Source organism: Saccopteryx leptura, chromosome 2 (genome assembly GCF_036850995.1).
Source record: "Saccopteryx leptura isolate mSacLep1 chromosome 2, mSacLep1_pri_phased_curated, whole genome shotgun sequence".
Taxonomy (NCBI): Eukaryota; Metazoa; Chordata; class Mammalia; order Chiroptera; family Emballonuridae; genus Saccopteryx; species Saccopteryx leptura.
The window spans coordinates 346,865,787-346,880,720 of record NC_089504.1 but is presented as its reverse complement, the minus strand read 5'-3'; the positions used below and the strand labels follow the sequence as shown (position 1 = coordinate 346,880,720).

Below are 14,934 nucleotides of genomic sequence, written 5' to 3'. Positions count from 1 at the left end.
AGCATAAATACCAAGCTAATAATTTGGAAATATATGAGTTCTCTCAATAGAGCTCTATAATTCACATAAAATGTCAACCTGTAAAAAAGATGATCTCCACCAGAATAAAATTTAACCAGATGTAAAAAACCAGCTAGGCATTTAATATCTGCAACAGCTATTGGAGAGAATTAAACACAAACGACTGGAATAAGAAACCAACAGCAACAAGGAGCTCTGGGAGAACAGACTGACGGGTTTCTAAAGTATCACTGGTGTGGAGGGAGGTCTATTTTCATGATAACTATTTTCGTTCAATAGCACTGACTTTCAGTTTATAGCAAAGCTGATACATTCCATTTAGCTGCCTAGTTCACAAATACAAATCTATTTTAAATATCATCGTCACATTTATGTGAGCATCTGGGAGAGTTCAGCAAAATATCTCTGCCCCTCGGCAGTACTAATACTTTAATGGACAGAATTATTTCTTAGCCATCCCCTTCTGTTGTATTTTTTGACAGAGTGAAAACCAATGGCATTAAAATGAACTCTAGTAGGATAAATGATTAAGTCAAGTCTTATGATTTAAATTTATGTTTTTCCAACCACTTTCTCTGAAAGCCAATTCTGAATGAAATTCAAGAAAACATGGCAATACATTTCAGAGCATGAGAAAGGTTTGAACATGATAACGGAACTAACTTGTAAAATATAATTACAAAAGATTACAAAAATGTTATCTCAAACATCTTACTGGTGTCAATTGCATAAACTCATGCAACATATGTCATTCAGAATAAAGAGGAAGAAACAGCATTTTTAACACCAACTCCATTTAGGAAATTGGATACCAAATACTCCCACTTTCAGTCATGAAATTCTTTAGTTAAAATATTCTATTTGCTCTAGTTATCAAAAGTGAATCAGGAAGAATAAACATGTATATTGGAAAACCGGTTACCTTATTTTAACAGAGGTTAAGCTAGGAATGGCCTGTGTAGTAAGCATCCCATGTTATCTCATTCAAACTAGCTGCTAACAACAGCAGGAAAAAGGGTTGTATTCTTACCAATGAATTTCTGAGGCATTGAGCTTTTTCGTTTTGCCACATTGCTTGCTAATCTGTCCAGAACGAGAGCTCTTTCACTTCCCATCTCTGCTTTGATGTGTCTTGCCTCCGCACTTGCTGTTTTGGGAAATGTAAAAAGAAGAGGGAGAAAAAAAAAGTTGGTAAACGGGGGAGAAGAAAACATAAACTGCAAGAAAAGTGTCAGAGATCTGATGCACACTCTGTTGTTACCGGTTTATTACTGCTCAGTCTTGCCTGGGGGACCTGCGGTGGTCAGTGAAGCCAGCACCAGGGCACATTCAAATCTTGCAGTCCTTATGCTGAGATGGGAAAGCCCAACCCATCCCCAAACTGTACCTTCATTAGCAAGAGGAAGTATTAAATAAACAGCCTGGACGTGGTTGGTTGCAAAAAGATAGATAGATGGAGAGATCTTCTAACCTCTGATCAGCCTTCTTTCTGATTCTGAGTAACTGCGTGTGACACCTGCAGACTGATACAATTCTTCTTAACAACTTTGAAAAAAAAAAAGTATGGTGCCCCAGATTTACTGCTCTGTTTATGTTAATAGCACTTTTGAAAATAGACATACTTACCCAGACAGCAAAAAAAAAAAAAAATCTACTCAGTGATTTGTGTATTGAAGCTCTGAGTGGTTTTTTCTTTCTTTCTTTTTTCTTTGCCCTGCATGCTCCTTTCAGTTCTTATGTTTTAAAATTCTGTTTCTCTGGGCTCTGCATTATTTGTTTCATATGCTCTTCACATTTAAAAATGGTCTCAATTGAAATTTCTCGGAGCAACATTTCTGTCTTGAAATTAAAGAACAATTTGTATAATGGATCTTTATTACATTTCTAATAAAAAATGTGGGTTAAGAACTGCCTTAAAAAATGTGGTCTAATTGTTAATCCACAAACAGGCCTTCCAGTGGGGTCAGCCTGTGGTTCTCAGATACGCCTGAACATCAGAACCACCTAAAGAACATGGAAGACACAACATGCCCAGGTCCCTCGTTCAGATCAATTAAATCAAGATCTCTGGTGTAGGGCCTAGGCAACGGAATTTTTAAAACTCTCCAGATGATTTTAAAACACAGCCAGAATTGAGAACCACTAGAGGAATATCTAATCAACTAATAGTTAATGGGAATAAATAGTGTATCATTTACCCTTGTACAGCAAGCAGTCCCCAATAACAGTTCATGCTCAGAGTTCAAAGAGATACTAGCTGCTTTAAATATCAGCTTTTAAACTTTAACACACGATGCTAACCCAAACTAGGGATCAGCAAACTCTTTTGGAAAGGGCCAGATAGTAAATATTTTAAACTTTAATGGGGCACATATCATCTGTGTTCCATAGTCTTTCTCTCTTTTTTTCTTTTTAACCTAACCTACCACCCTTTAAAAATGTAAAAATCCTTGCACACAACCAGGCTGCTGGCTCCATTTGGCCCGAGGGTCATAGTTTGCTCACTTTTGCCTTAAGCAAACATATTGTGATACTACAAAACATTTCTCTCTGTTTTACTATAAGCATTGCAGGAGTCTTAACTAAAACGAAGGGTCCATAACATTTCTAATGTCTCTAAGGAAACAGGAATGGAAATGAGTTAAATGACAAGAGTGAAAAGCACTTGACGATTGCAGAACAGGTTCCCCCAACGATCTACACAAAGTTAGGAATTGTCAGTGCTTGCTTTGCAGTTGAAGAGTTTGCTGAGTGAAGAATTTCTAACATAGAAATAAAGTCACCAATTGCATGGTCTCCCAGACATTCAGTACCACAATGGACATGCCCAGAGAGAACACTGTCCACCTCTGCAGTAAATAGGACAGAAAAATACCTTCAGGGCAAGACTGTCAAGTATGGTCAGGGCAAGAGAATCAAAGCCAAATTAGAAAAAGAGGATTCAAAGAATTAAATATTTTCCTTTTATTGTTGGCATGTTTTGTTTGTTTGTTTGTTTTTTAAAGTACTATGTTGCCAGACCTATGGTGGCGCAGTGGATAAAGCATCGACCTGGAACGCTGAGGTCCCCAGTTTGAAACCCTGGGCTTGCCCAGTCAAGGCACATATGGGAGTTGCTGCTTCCTGCTCCTCTCCCCGCTTTCTCTCTCTCTCTCTCTCTCCTCTCTCTAAAATCATTAAATAAAACCTTTATTTTTTAATTCATTTTAGAGAGGAGAGAGAGAGAGACAGAGAGGGAGAGAGGGAGAAGGTGAGGAGGAGCTGGAAGCATCAACTCCCATATGTGCCTTGACCAGGCAAGCCCAGGGTTTTGAACCGGCGACCTCAGCATTTCCAGGTTGGCGCTTTATCCACTGCACCACCACAGGTCAGGCAATAAAATCTTTTTTAAAAGTACTTATAAAACTCAGGATTTTTAAAAATCAGAAATAAAATTAGACCGGGCTCCAAAAATTAAGAGGATGACAACAATGACTATATTTTATAGACTTTGTGAGTTTCTTATCAAAAATAATTCTATGCTTTAAAGAAATAAATCCTGCCCTTCAGTTTAACCTATTAACAATACTGTTTGGGTAGCGAACCCAGTACGGGTCAGAATAAGAGGCATGGGCAGCTTTGGGGCCAGTGGTGGAGTCCTGCAACTCTGGCTGACCAACCAGATAACTGGCACCCCGGTGACAGGACACTGCTATTGAGTGAAGTGGATCAAATTCTGTCCAGCACAGGGGTAAGTTTGAATGACCAAACAGGAAACTATTATATATATTATTTCCTTTCACACAAACCACCACCAGATGTGGTACTACCCAGCTCACCAAGAGCAGAGCAGAGAGATGAAAGACAAAGGCCTGGGATTTGAAATAAGTTCCAGAGGCTGTTAGGAGGAAGGTTCTTCTCAGAAGCATCAGAATGGCAGCTCCATTTGTGCTTTGACCAGAAACATTCATTCTGGTTTAAGCAACTTTGAGTGAATTAAATCCAGGTAAGTCTCCCTCCACCTTCCTGTCTTTATTATAAAAAAGATTTATAGCAAAATGAGAATGAAAAATGATATTTTGGGAATTGTTTACTTTATCCTCATTTCACCACTATTCTTATTAGTCTCTGCAGTCATTCACTCCTCTAATGGCCCTGTCATCAACCAGGGGTACATCCTGTCAGTCCCAGGACTCCCCTCAAGCATTCCACTGCCAGTCCAGTTTTCCCCCTTTTCTCTCAGCAGCCACCGTCTACATTGTACCAAAGTCACTATCTGAGGACACACTGCAGCTGTCTAAAGACGCATACTCAATATCCTCTATATTTGGGAGGATGCTGAAGTGGGGATACACTGACCTAAATAACATAATTAGGGCATGTCACTAAATGGCAACCCTCTGAGATAACATCACCGTTTATCCCTGGTTACTCACCAACCTTGTCTTCACAGTTATTGCTAGATAAATGTTACCCTGTAAACCAGTGGCCAAATGACTCACATTTAAAACATGAAATTCTGGAGGTTATGGATAGGCTGATAATTTGAGGCATGGGTGGAGACTCCCATGTCCACAATTCTAGTTCGATCCAAAGAAATGCTCTAAAACGAAACGAGAGGGCTCCATCCACCCACACCCTCACTCAAATTGTCAGCTCCCAAAGTCCAGTCCTCGTTGCACATGCGGACACACTCTAGAGATTCAGTTCATCTTTACTGAGTTAACTGTGTTTTCTAACTGGCAAGTTAGGCAAAGGCTAAACTTTCAATTGAATATGGTACTGTCTCATTTCCTTTCCCAACTGGTCGTCTTTTGACTTGGGGTTCTTGGAGAGCTGCGGTGCAACAGCACTGAATGAGCGCCCCTTAGAACACGAAGAAAGCTTTGGAGTTAGACAGTCTTTGGGGGATTACAAAGAGTTTAGGCAATACATGAAAAGAAAAAAAAAAAGACTATTCGCTTTTGGTTCTCTCCTTCAACTTTAAGACCCAACTGTCTATTTATACAAACAGTCTAGACTTGTTATCTTGCAGAATCATGTCTCAGAAATGTAAGTGGAGGGAAACCAGTTTGGCAAGATAGTAAGGGAACAAGATAAATGGGTTTAAATGACGAAATAGGAAATCCGTTCCTGGGTGGTGTTTGGCAGTTTAATGTTGCAAGGGGTGGGTGTGGGGAATATGGGATGGTGGCAAGGCACTATTTGCACACTTGGTTCATGACTAAGTTGTGGGACTGAAATTCTGGATCAATTCCCCTTCATGTCACTTGCCTACTCTATGATGGATATACCAGTTTTCATTAACAAAATGATTTTGAAACACACGTTGAAAAAATAAATGTTAAAATGAATATGAAGTCTTACTTACAGACTAGATTATTCCCTTTAATCCCTGTGCAAGTCTGAAAGAGTTTGGTCAGTTTTCATGTTCTCATGAGGCCATTTCTATGGGACAGATGAGGACAAGCTAATGGATGGGAGTTTTGACAGTGATGAGGAGTTAGTTGTATGAATTTTATGATGAGTAAAACTTGAGTTCAATAACTTTCTGTAACACATTTTTTTTCTTCAAATTTCAGGCCCCCCAAATAAGATGCGTCTTATACATGGGAGTGTCTTATACATGAGGAAATACGGTAATTTGTTGTATTTTTGTTTTTGTTCAGAATCCTTCACTGGATTTTGAAGTATAAATTGGAGTTCAAATAAGAGGCATGCTTCCTGTCTCTTATACAGTGTCAGTAGCTAATGGAGGGTAGAACAAAGGGATGTTATTGTGCCATCAGAATTGTCTAACAAGAGATTGCTATCAAAGACTGAGGCAGGCTCTAACAAAGAGTTACATACAATTGTTGCATTTTTGAGCAAGTAGAATGAATATTGCCTTTGAGATAGTATCGATTTTTAAGTAGAATAATCAGTTGGAAAAACAGACTTTTCAAAGGTTTTGGTCTGCTACTTGGCAAAAATATAAGTGTAGTCTGAAACTAATGCTTGTATTAGCTCAGCTGCAACAATGAAGATGAAGATAAAAGGTTTTGACTCTTAGATTCATAAACAAATATAATTATTCAATTACTTCTAAAAATCTTCTTATTGCTAGAACTTGTCATACAAAAATATGTCCTGTTCCAAGTGTTCATAACTTGTGTGAAATGAGGCTAAATGAATCTCTATACCAGCTGTTAGTCCCTTTCTGGAATAAGGATCAAGCTAATGAGAAAATGAAATCTGTGGTCTTCCATATTCATTCTTCTTTTCATATATACTCCATCGAGACAGCAAAATTAGAGCCTCTTGATGATGTCACTCGTGGTGTCTGGTGAAGAAACGTGGACTGAAGTAGCAATCTTACACATGCCTGTATTTGACCTTTGCATTATATAAATATTAACAGATAAAGTGTCCATTTCCTTGCTGGACTGTGAGTTCTTCAAGGGTAGGGGTTTAACCTTCACTTATCTTTACCAACAGCTCTGACACATGAGAGAATACCACAAATGCTACCTGAATGAAAGAAAAATGATTAGTAAGGCCAGAAGTCCTGGTACCCAACATGGAACTCCACTCGAAGACTTTTTTGTCTGTTCTGCTTTCATAACGACCTGCTTCCTGATAGGCTTGGCTCTCACACTAGGCTGCACTTCAATTTACAATAAGCACTTGATGAATAGGTGTTGCATTCACAGAAGCAACGGAGCGGCATCATTTTAAAAGCAAGGGATGAAGAGATAAGACATACCACTGGTGATCTGCAATCCTCAGGCTTAGAATGGGACACTTTGTGTAGACTGGGACTCCCAATTTTAAGAAAGAAACGGAAAAAGAAACCATATAGAGAGCAATGGCAAGAATCAAAGGATTGGCTTGTGTTGGATTAAACATTCTTTGGATTTCGGGAAAAAAAATCACAGGAACCATTTGAAATATAAAAGAGAGTAATACATTGACTGACAAGCAGTAGTTATTATACTTCATCAAACTGTGACTTTATATACTGTACTTTGTAATCTGAAACCACCATTACAACATGGTTGTTTTTCTTTAAATCAAAACTTGCTGACTTAGTTAACCCTTTATTAATTTTTTTTTTTTTTGCTGAGACTTAAAGTATGTTGCACGCATCCATCAAACCACACTATGAAATGCAAATTAATTCAACCTCTGTATTTCAGCATTTCCTGAAGCACTTTATACCACCAAAGGTAGTTAAATATTTTTTTTGATATGTTCTTAATTTGAAATTCCTAAAAAAGTTATGAGGGTGGGAAGTAAGATGGAAACTTTACTTTAAAATCACTCATTTTGAGTTTACTGTTCATAGAGGGTAGGGTATTGATTTCCCTTTACTTCCAGGAGAACCAAGACCTATATATGTGCATATGTATGTGTCTATTAATATGTGTACTACTACATTTCTTTTGCTAACCAGATAATATATAACCTTTTAAAGATTTAGCCATATTTTCCCAAAGTGAAAAAAAACCAAATGTCCATTAACTGAGGAATGGGTAAATAAAACATGGTAAATCCATAGACCAGAATATTATTCATCCATAAAAAGAAATGAAGGACTGACACAGGCTACTACATGGGTGAACCCTGAGCATTATGCTCAGTGAGAGAAGCCGGACAGCAAAGGCCACATAGTGTATGATTGCATTCATGTGAAATGTTCAGAACAGGCAGATCCATCGAGACAGAAGGCAGATTAGTGGTTGCCTAGGGCTGGAGAGAGGGAAGGTGGGGGTGACTGCTAATAGGGACAGAGTTTCTTCTGAGGGTGATGAAAATGTTATGGAATTATATAGTGGTGATGATTGTATAACTGTGAATACTTTAAAAACGACTAAATGGTGCACTTTATGGTATGTGAATTCTCTCTTCCATAAAATTTGAAAATAAAAACATATAGCTAATCATGAAAACAATAAAAGTTCTAGTGATTTTTAAGTCAGTCACTGAATTTTTGATGAGTCTTAATTTCCTTACCTCTAAAATGCTGAGGTAGGACTAGATGCGCTCTTTAATCTTCCCATCTTTAAATATTAATGATCTATTTGGGAATATAATATATTTTCAAAACTTGGGGAGTTTTCACAATAAGAGCTTTGTCTATTGTCCAAAATATGGATCTACAGCCTGACCAGACAATGGTGCAGTGGATAGAGCATCTGACTGGGATGCAGGGGACCCAGGTTCGAAACCCCGAGGTTGCAGGCTTGAGCATGGGCTAACCAGCTTCAGTGCGGGGTTGGTGGCTTGAGCATGGGATCATAGACATGACCACATGTTGCTGGCTTGAGCCCAAAGGTCCCTGGCTTGAAGCCCAAGGTGGTCGCTGGTTTGAGCAAGGGGTCACTCATTCTGCTAGAGCCGCCCCCCCCCCCCATCAAGACACATATGAGAAAGCAATCAATGAACAACTAAGGAGACTAAGGAGCCGCAACAAAGAATTGATGCTTCTCATCTCTCTCCCTTTCTGTATGTCTATCCCTCTCTCTCTATCTCTCTATCTCTCTCTGTCACACACACACACACACACACACAAAAAATGGAACTACAAGTAACAATGCCCAGGTATTGCCTGACTAAACTTAAGCATGTCGCTTAAGATGTCAAAACTTACATTTTGGGTGGATTTTTTTCAAAGAGAGTAAACATTTCTTTTTAGAAATAAGGAGGAAATCCAACTCCTTGATAAAACCAAAGATGCCATCAGGATAAAAAGCAGAAGCAGTGTAAACCAACGGAATTCAGTTGGCCAGCTCCTAACGCCATAAAACAGGCTTTATCTACAACAAAGGTTTCCTCTCACTCAAAACGGGTACAGTTAAACTACTCATGATTTCCACTCCATCTTCCCTGAGTTTCACACTGTTTCTGTCATATTTTTGTAATCCTTCTGCTTTAAAATGTTCAAACTACTCAACTGCAACTACTGTTGTCAAACACCAACTCTCACGGGGATTTGTACCTAACAAGTGGTTCAAGTGACCAGATAAAAATGTGTGACAACCCAAACTGCAGGACCAGGCTGTTGGTCAATGGGATGGGACATAGGGCAGCTGCGGAGATGTGATACAGAAGAGTTTCAAGCTGTTTCTACTGAAGAATGAAAAAGGAAATAAAACCACAGTTAACATATGGAAAGAATCTAGTGTTTCAACCAATCACCACTAGGCATATAATTCAAAACACTGAATAAAATAAGAAATTCCCAAAGCCAAACATAAGCACCACAGTGAATCATATGACTAGACAAGTACATGATTTTTTTGGTCCCTGTGCAAAGAAAAGTTCTTGCAGTTTTAATCGACTCTGCCCTGACCACCTCTCAAGCTGCTCTGCCCTCAGTCTTTGCTATTTCAGTTCATGGTAGCTACATTCTTCATCACATCCCACATCAATCTGTTAGGAAATCCTGTTGATGTTACTTTTAAATATGCACAGAATTAGAGCACTTCTCACCCCTCTTACCACAACCTAGACACAATTTTCTCTTGCTTGAATGGTTGTAATGGCCTCCTAAAACCAGAACCTTCCATTTCTAATCTTGCCAAATACAGTCTATTCTCAATAGCAAGTAGAGTGACTCTTTCCAAAGGAGAAGCCCAATCATGTTACCTCTGTTCAAAAGCCTCTGAAGATCTTCAATTTCACCTGAAATAAAACCTGAAGTTTTCACAATGGCCTACCAGGCCTGGTAAGATCTGGTTGCCCATTTCCTCTCTGGCCTCATGTTCTATTATTCACTCCAGCCACACAGGACTATTTCTACTTCTTCAAACTCAAGCCCTAGGGCCTTAGCACTTGCTGATTCCTAATTATCTGCAGGGCTTTCTCCACATCCCTATAAGTCTATTAAAATACCACCTGGTTGAAGCCTTCCCTGACTTACCATCAGCCTCGATGTTACTATTGGAGTAACTCTGGTTAACAACATTCTATAATTTTCAGGTGTACAGCTGTATAACGTGACATCCGCATACTCTATTGTGCACTTACCATCCAAAGCCTACTCTCCTTCTGTCTCTTTACCCTCTTCATCTTCCCCCCACTCATCATATTTCTTGATACTACTTACTTCCTTCTGATATAGTGTATAAGTTACATATTGACTTTGTTTATGGTCTTTCTCCATGAACACATAAACTCCCGACGGCAGGACTTTGGGACTTTTTGTTTACTATTGTATCCCTCCACCTGGAACAGTAGATGCCCACTGTGTGCGTGCAGAATGAGCTGTGGGAACTCACCGCTCTCGCCCAGGTCAGTGCTCTGAAGGAATGTGCGGCAGCGCTCCTTGTGCTCCTCCAGGGAACTTCTCTGCTTGTAACTCCGCCCGCAAAACTCACATTTATAGGGTTTCTCAACTATAAAGAGAGCACAGGGGGCACTCAGTGACCCTCACGGTTCCAGGACAGTGTGTGGGAGCTCTGTGAAAACTGCCCACTAGGAACGAGACTGCTGATTGCAGCCAGAGAATTTGGATATTTCTGCATCTGTATTACTTTTTTCCTCTTTTTAAAAGAGTTTATTTATTGGTTTTAGAGAGAGGAGAGAGAGAGAGACAGAGAGAAGGTGTAGGAGGAGGAGCGGGAAGCATCATCTGGAAGTAGTTGCTTCTCACATGCGCCTTGACCCAGCAAGCTGGGGTTTCGAACCAGTGACCTCAGCATTCCAGGTCAATGCTTTGTCCACTGCACCACCACAGACCAGGCTGTATTACTTTAAAATTTTTTTATTTATTGTTTTGAGAGAAGAGAGAGCGAGAGCGAGCTAGAGAGATATCAATTTGTTGTTCCAATCTATGCATTACTTTTAAATTTAGTAAAATGAAGTAAGGTTATGGTCTATGATGGACTATTATGTTAGCATATTCCTCTAAAGCAGTGGTCCCCAACCTTTTTTGGGCCACGGACTGGTTTAATGTCAGAAAATATTTTCACGGATGGCCTTTAGGGCGGGATGGATAAATGTATCACGTGACCGAGACAAGCATCAAGAGTGAGTCTTAGACGGATGTAACAGAGGGAATCTGGTCATTTTTTAAAAATAAAACATTGTTCAGACTTAAATATAAATAAAACGGAAATAATGTAAGTTATTTATTTTTTCTCTGCGGATCGGTACCAGTCCGTGGGCCATTTGGTACCGGTCCGCAGCCTGGGGGTTGGGGACCACTGCTCTAAAGGACAGCCTCCATTCACAAATGAAAGGACTTGGGTTTAATGATTAACACTGAACATAGTGGTTTGGCTCCAGATCCAACTTTACTTCTTTAGGGAATAATGAGGCCTTTCCAGAGGTGGATTAAGGTCGGTTGAGGCCCCAGGCGCAGAAGAAAATATTGGGCCCCTTAAAGAAAAGAGAGAGACAGGGAAAATAAAAATACACGTTAACTATATTTATAAATAAATAAAAATATGTACTATTAATGTTAAAATTGCACATATGAAACCAAACTTGGTGTCATTAGAAAAAAGTGTAAAGTTGGGTTTTGTGGGGCCCTTCAGAAGTTGGGGTCCAAGAGTGCGTGCCCAGTGCACCCACAGTTAAATCCGCCTCTGGGCCTTTCTATTCTTCAAGGAGGTTAGTGTGGTTTAAGAATGAAATAGGAAGACATCACTTATTTTGTGACATCCATCTTGTTGTAAATGAAAAATGCTGTACTTTGGGGAGTTAACCAGTCAGCTAGAAACTGCTGGTCTTTTTAGAGCACTGATATATTTGGATAAATTCAGGTTATCCTTGTCAAGTGGCTGTAGTGAAGTGTGGGCTAAATCGATAAAAGCTGAGTAATGAACTAAGGCTATATATATATATATATATGTTTAAAAATGAGACAGAGAGAGACACACAGAGGGAGGGAGAGAGAGAAGCATCAACTCGCTGTTTCACTTAGTAGTTCCATCTAGTTGTGTGCTCATTGATTACTTTTTGTATGTGCCTTGACCAGGTGACTTCTGGCACACCGGTGGATACTTTATCCACTGAGCCAGGGCTGAACTGAGGATATTTCTGAATAATAGGAATAAGAATAAATTGCAAAAGTGACTTCATCTTCATTTCTAAGATAAAACAAAGGTTTCCTCAAAAGTTCATTTATACAATTCATGCCCTTTATCATCCCAACTCTTCCAAATGCTTTATTGCTTACAATATGTAAGTAATAACTTCTACTCAGTGTGCAGGGCTGGCCTTTCTGGTTCATTGACAAAATATACCCTATACAGAGAGTTTTAGAAACTGAGATTTTTATTTTCCAATCCTCTTACTCTGTTTTAAAACAGAGCCTATGGGACTCAAAGCACCAAAAGGTCCTTATGGAATCTCAAATTAAAATAAATGTAGGTTTGATAGGCATAAAAATGTTAAGTTTTTGCGTAAAGCGGTGTCTTGAAAAAAGCAACAGAAGAGAATGAGTCTAATTTTTGGACCAGGCTCAGCCTTAACTCATTAGTTTGAATACTGAGCTGTAAACAAAACCTTTCTTTTGCCACTTACAGTGTCTCATGGTGAATTTTTGGGAGGCTGACTTGATTAATCCTTAGTCTCTAAATTGTGACCAGTTGAGAATCTGGGACTGTGTTTCAGTCAAAGCAGTATGTGGATTGACATAAAAACAGAACTTTTTTTTCGCCTTCAATTAAAAGTTTGTCAGATAACATCAAGAACATGAAGTCCCAAATTTGAAAATAAGTCAGTTTTATTTTTCTAGGAGGGAACTTCTAAATGTTGAAAACAAATGTATTATCTTGCTTGGTTAAAATAAGAAGTGAAAAACATCAAGACAGAACATTGTGTTTTATGCATTCCTATTGCTGATCCTCTTTTAGAGATTAAAAATAAATAGGCCTATCGAGAGAAGGCTGGGTTTAAGAAATTTAGTCCATGTACACCTAAAATTAATATGATGATATATACTGCTCACAAAAATTAGGGGATATCTTATCGCTTCATATTTATTTTTGAAATATCCCCTAATTTTTGTGAGCAGTATATTATGTCAATTATATTTCAATATGGCCAAAAGAAAGAAAGTACCAAACTTAGCTCAGAATAGCCAAAGTAACCACCTACCAAAGATGTCTTTATACCCAGTTTACAGTTTTACATCAATAACAAGCTATATAACATTAGTTTGTCCAGACTTTTGAATGAAAGGTGTGTGTGTGTGTGCATGTTTTAAGGAAAATAATCTTTTAATGCGATTTACCATAAGAAAATACTGATGGCTATAATTTTCCGGCAAATATTAAAAAGGCATTTTTCTAGGGCAGGCTCTTCCTGTCTGTGTTGTTCTCTAGGGGAGCAAGGATGGTGAGGAGATGATCACCCCACTGAGCCAGACGGAGAGCAATTAATGCCTTAATGGAGGCGTAATTAGCCCTAGAGGTCTCTGCTGTTGTAACCCTTCAGAACAGGAATGACAGATGAGAACCTCCATACTTAACTCTTTCTAGTTTCTGCGTCGGGCACTGAAGAACACACACCTCTAGCTCTGGAATGCTCAGCGCTCTCACTTACCAGAATGTGTTCTGAGATGACCCGTGAGTGCATCTCTTCTTTGGCATGCGTAGTTGCAGAGGTGACACTTAAAAGGTTTTTCCCCTGTGTGCAGTTTAATGTGGCGGAGGAGGTTACCTTTCTGAGTAAAAGATGCTCCACACTGATTACACTGGAATGGGCGTTCACCTTTAAAAAGGACAAAAAGGAGATTTCTAATCACTGGGAAGTGGTGAAGCCTATGCACAGATTAGATGTTTATGGCAATAGCTCATCTTTTAGACAGTTCTGTTCTTATTGGGATCAGTTGGGAGCAGTTTTTCAAGGCAAACACAGACTTCCTTATGGAAACTTCCCTCTAGAAGAGAAAAAGCACTCACTTTGCAAGGTTAGTTTAGCTATCATCTTGTCTTAAATCGGGGGCGGGGGGGGGGGAGGGAGGATAAACCAAAGGAAAAAAAAACACAAGAGCAGCTCAAGAAGAGCTTTCTAGATATAAAATTTTACATTACTTAGCATTCCTTTTAAAAATAATTTCAATCTGAGGCCCTGGCCGGTTGGCTCAGCGGTAGAGCGTCGGCCTAGCATGTGGAGGACCCGGGTTCGATTCCCGGCCAGGGCACACAGGAGAAGCGCCCATTTGCTTCTCCACCCCTCCGCCACACTTTCCTCTCTGTCTCTCTCTTCCCCTCCTGCAGCCAAGGCTCCATTGGAGCAAAGATGGCCCGGGCGCTGGGGATGGCTCTGTGGCCTCTGCCTCAGGCGCTAGAGTGGCTCTGGTCGCAACATGGCGACGCCCAGGATGGGCAGAGCATCGCCCCCTGGTGGGCAGAGCGTCGCCCCTGGTGGGCGTGCCGGGTGGATCCCCGTCGGGCGCATGCGGGAGTCTGTCTGACTGTCTCTCCCTGTTTCCAGGTTCAGAAAAAATAATAATAATAATTTCAATCTGAAAAAAGAGCCACAGACTTCAGTCCTAATAAGCTATTGAGGGCTAGAAATGCTTCTTTTAAAAGTATCCATAACAGATGGAATCTATTGGGCTCAGTGGGACTGTTACATTTGCATGCATTGCTATAGATTGTTTAATGTCTGAAGATAAATTTTTAAAAACTGGTAATAAAAACAATATCCTTTCATCTACCAAAATTGAACCCAATATAATGAGATCTGCTTTTTATAAAATTTATACAAAAATATAAGAAAGATGCTTAAGAAGCATATCATACACTTTAACTCTTATTAACTGAAGAAGAAAAACATCTGGCTAACTTAGAACACTACTCTCAACACTCCATTTTTAAAAAAAATACATAGCATTTGCATTGTTTGCCAAATGCATAGTGAAGCAGGAATAAAAACTACTGGGTAAATGGAAATGCAGAGAAGGAGAGATACATCAGAATGATAGCAAAAATCAAT

The 14,934-nt window shown here is 39.4% G+C and overlaps 1 protein-coding gene across 3 annotated transcripts in view; it reads right to left on the bottom strand.

The window, feature by feature from the left end:
- The window catches only part of IKZF3 (IKAROS family zinc finger 3), a 94,466-nt gene that overhangs the window by 18,983 nt on the left and 60,549 nt on the right, over positions 1-14,934 (bottom strand). The window contains exons 5-7 of one of the 3 annotated variants that reach the window (XM_066364278.1): positions 13,537-13,704; positions 10,263-10,379; positions 1,052-1,168 (exon numbers count right to left, since the gene is read on the bottom strand). In XM_066364278.1, the coding sequence (XP_066220375.1) occupies positions 1,052-1,168; positions 10,263-10,379; positions 13,537-13,704 (402 nt within the window). Of the gene's footprint in view, positions 1-1,051; positions 1,169-1,282; positions 1,524-10,262; positions 10,380-13,536; positions 13,705-14,934 lie in introns of those variants that run through there. The other 2 variants (XM_066364280.1, XM_066364279.1) reach the window with 2 other exon arrangements.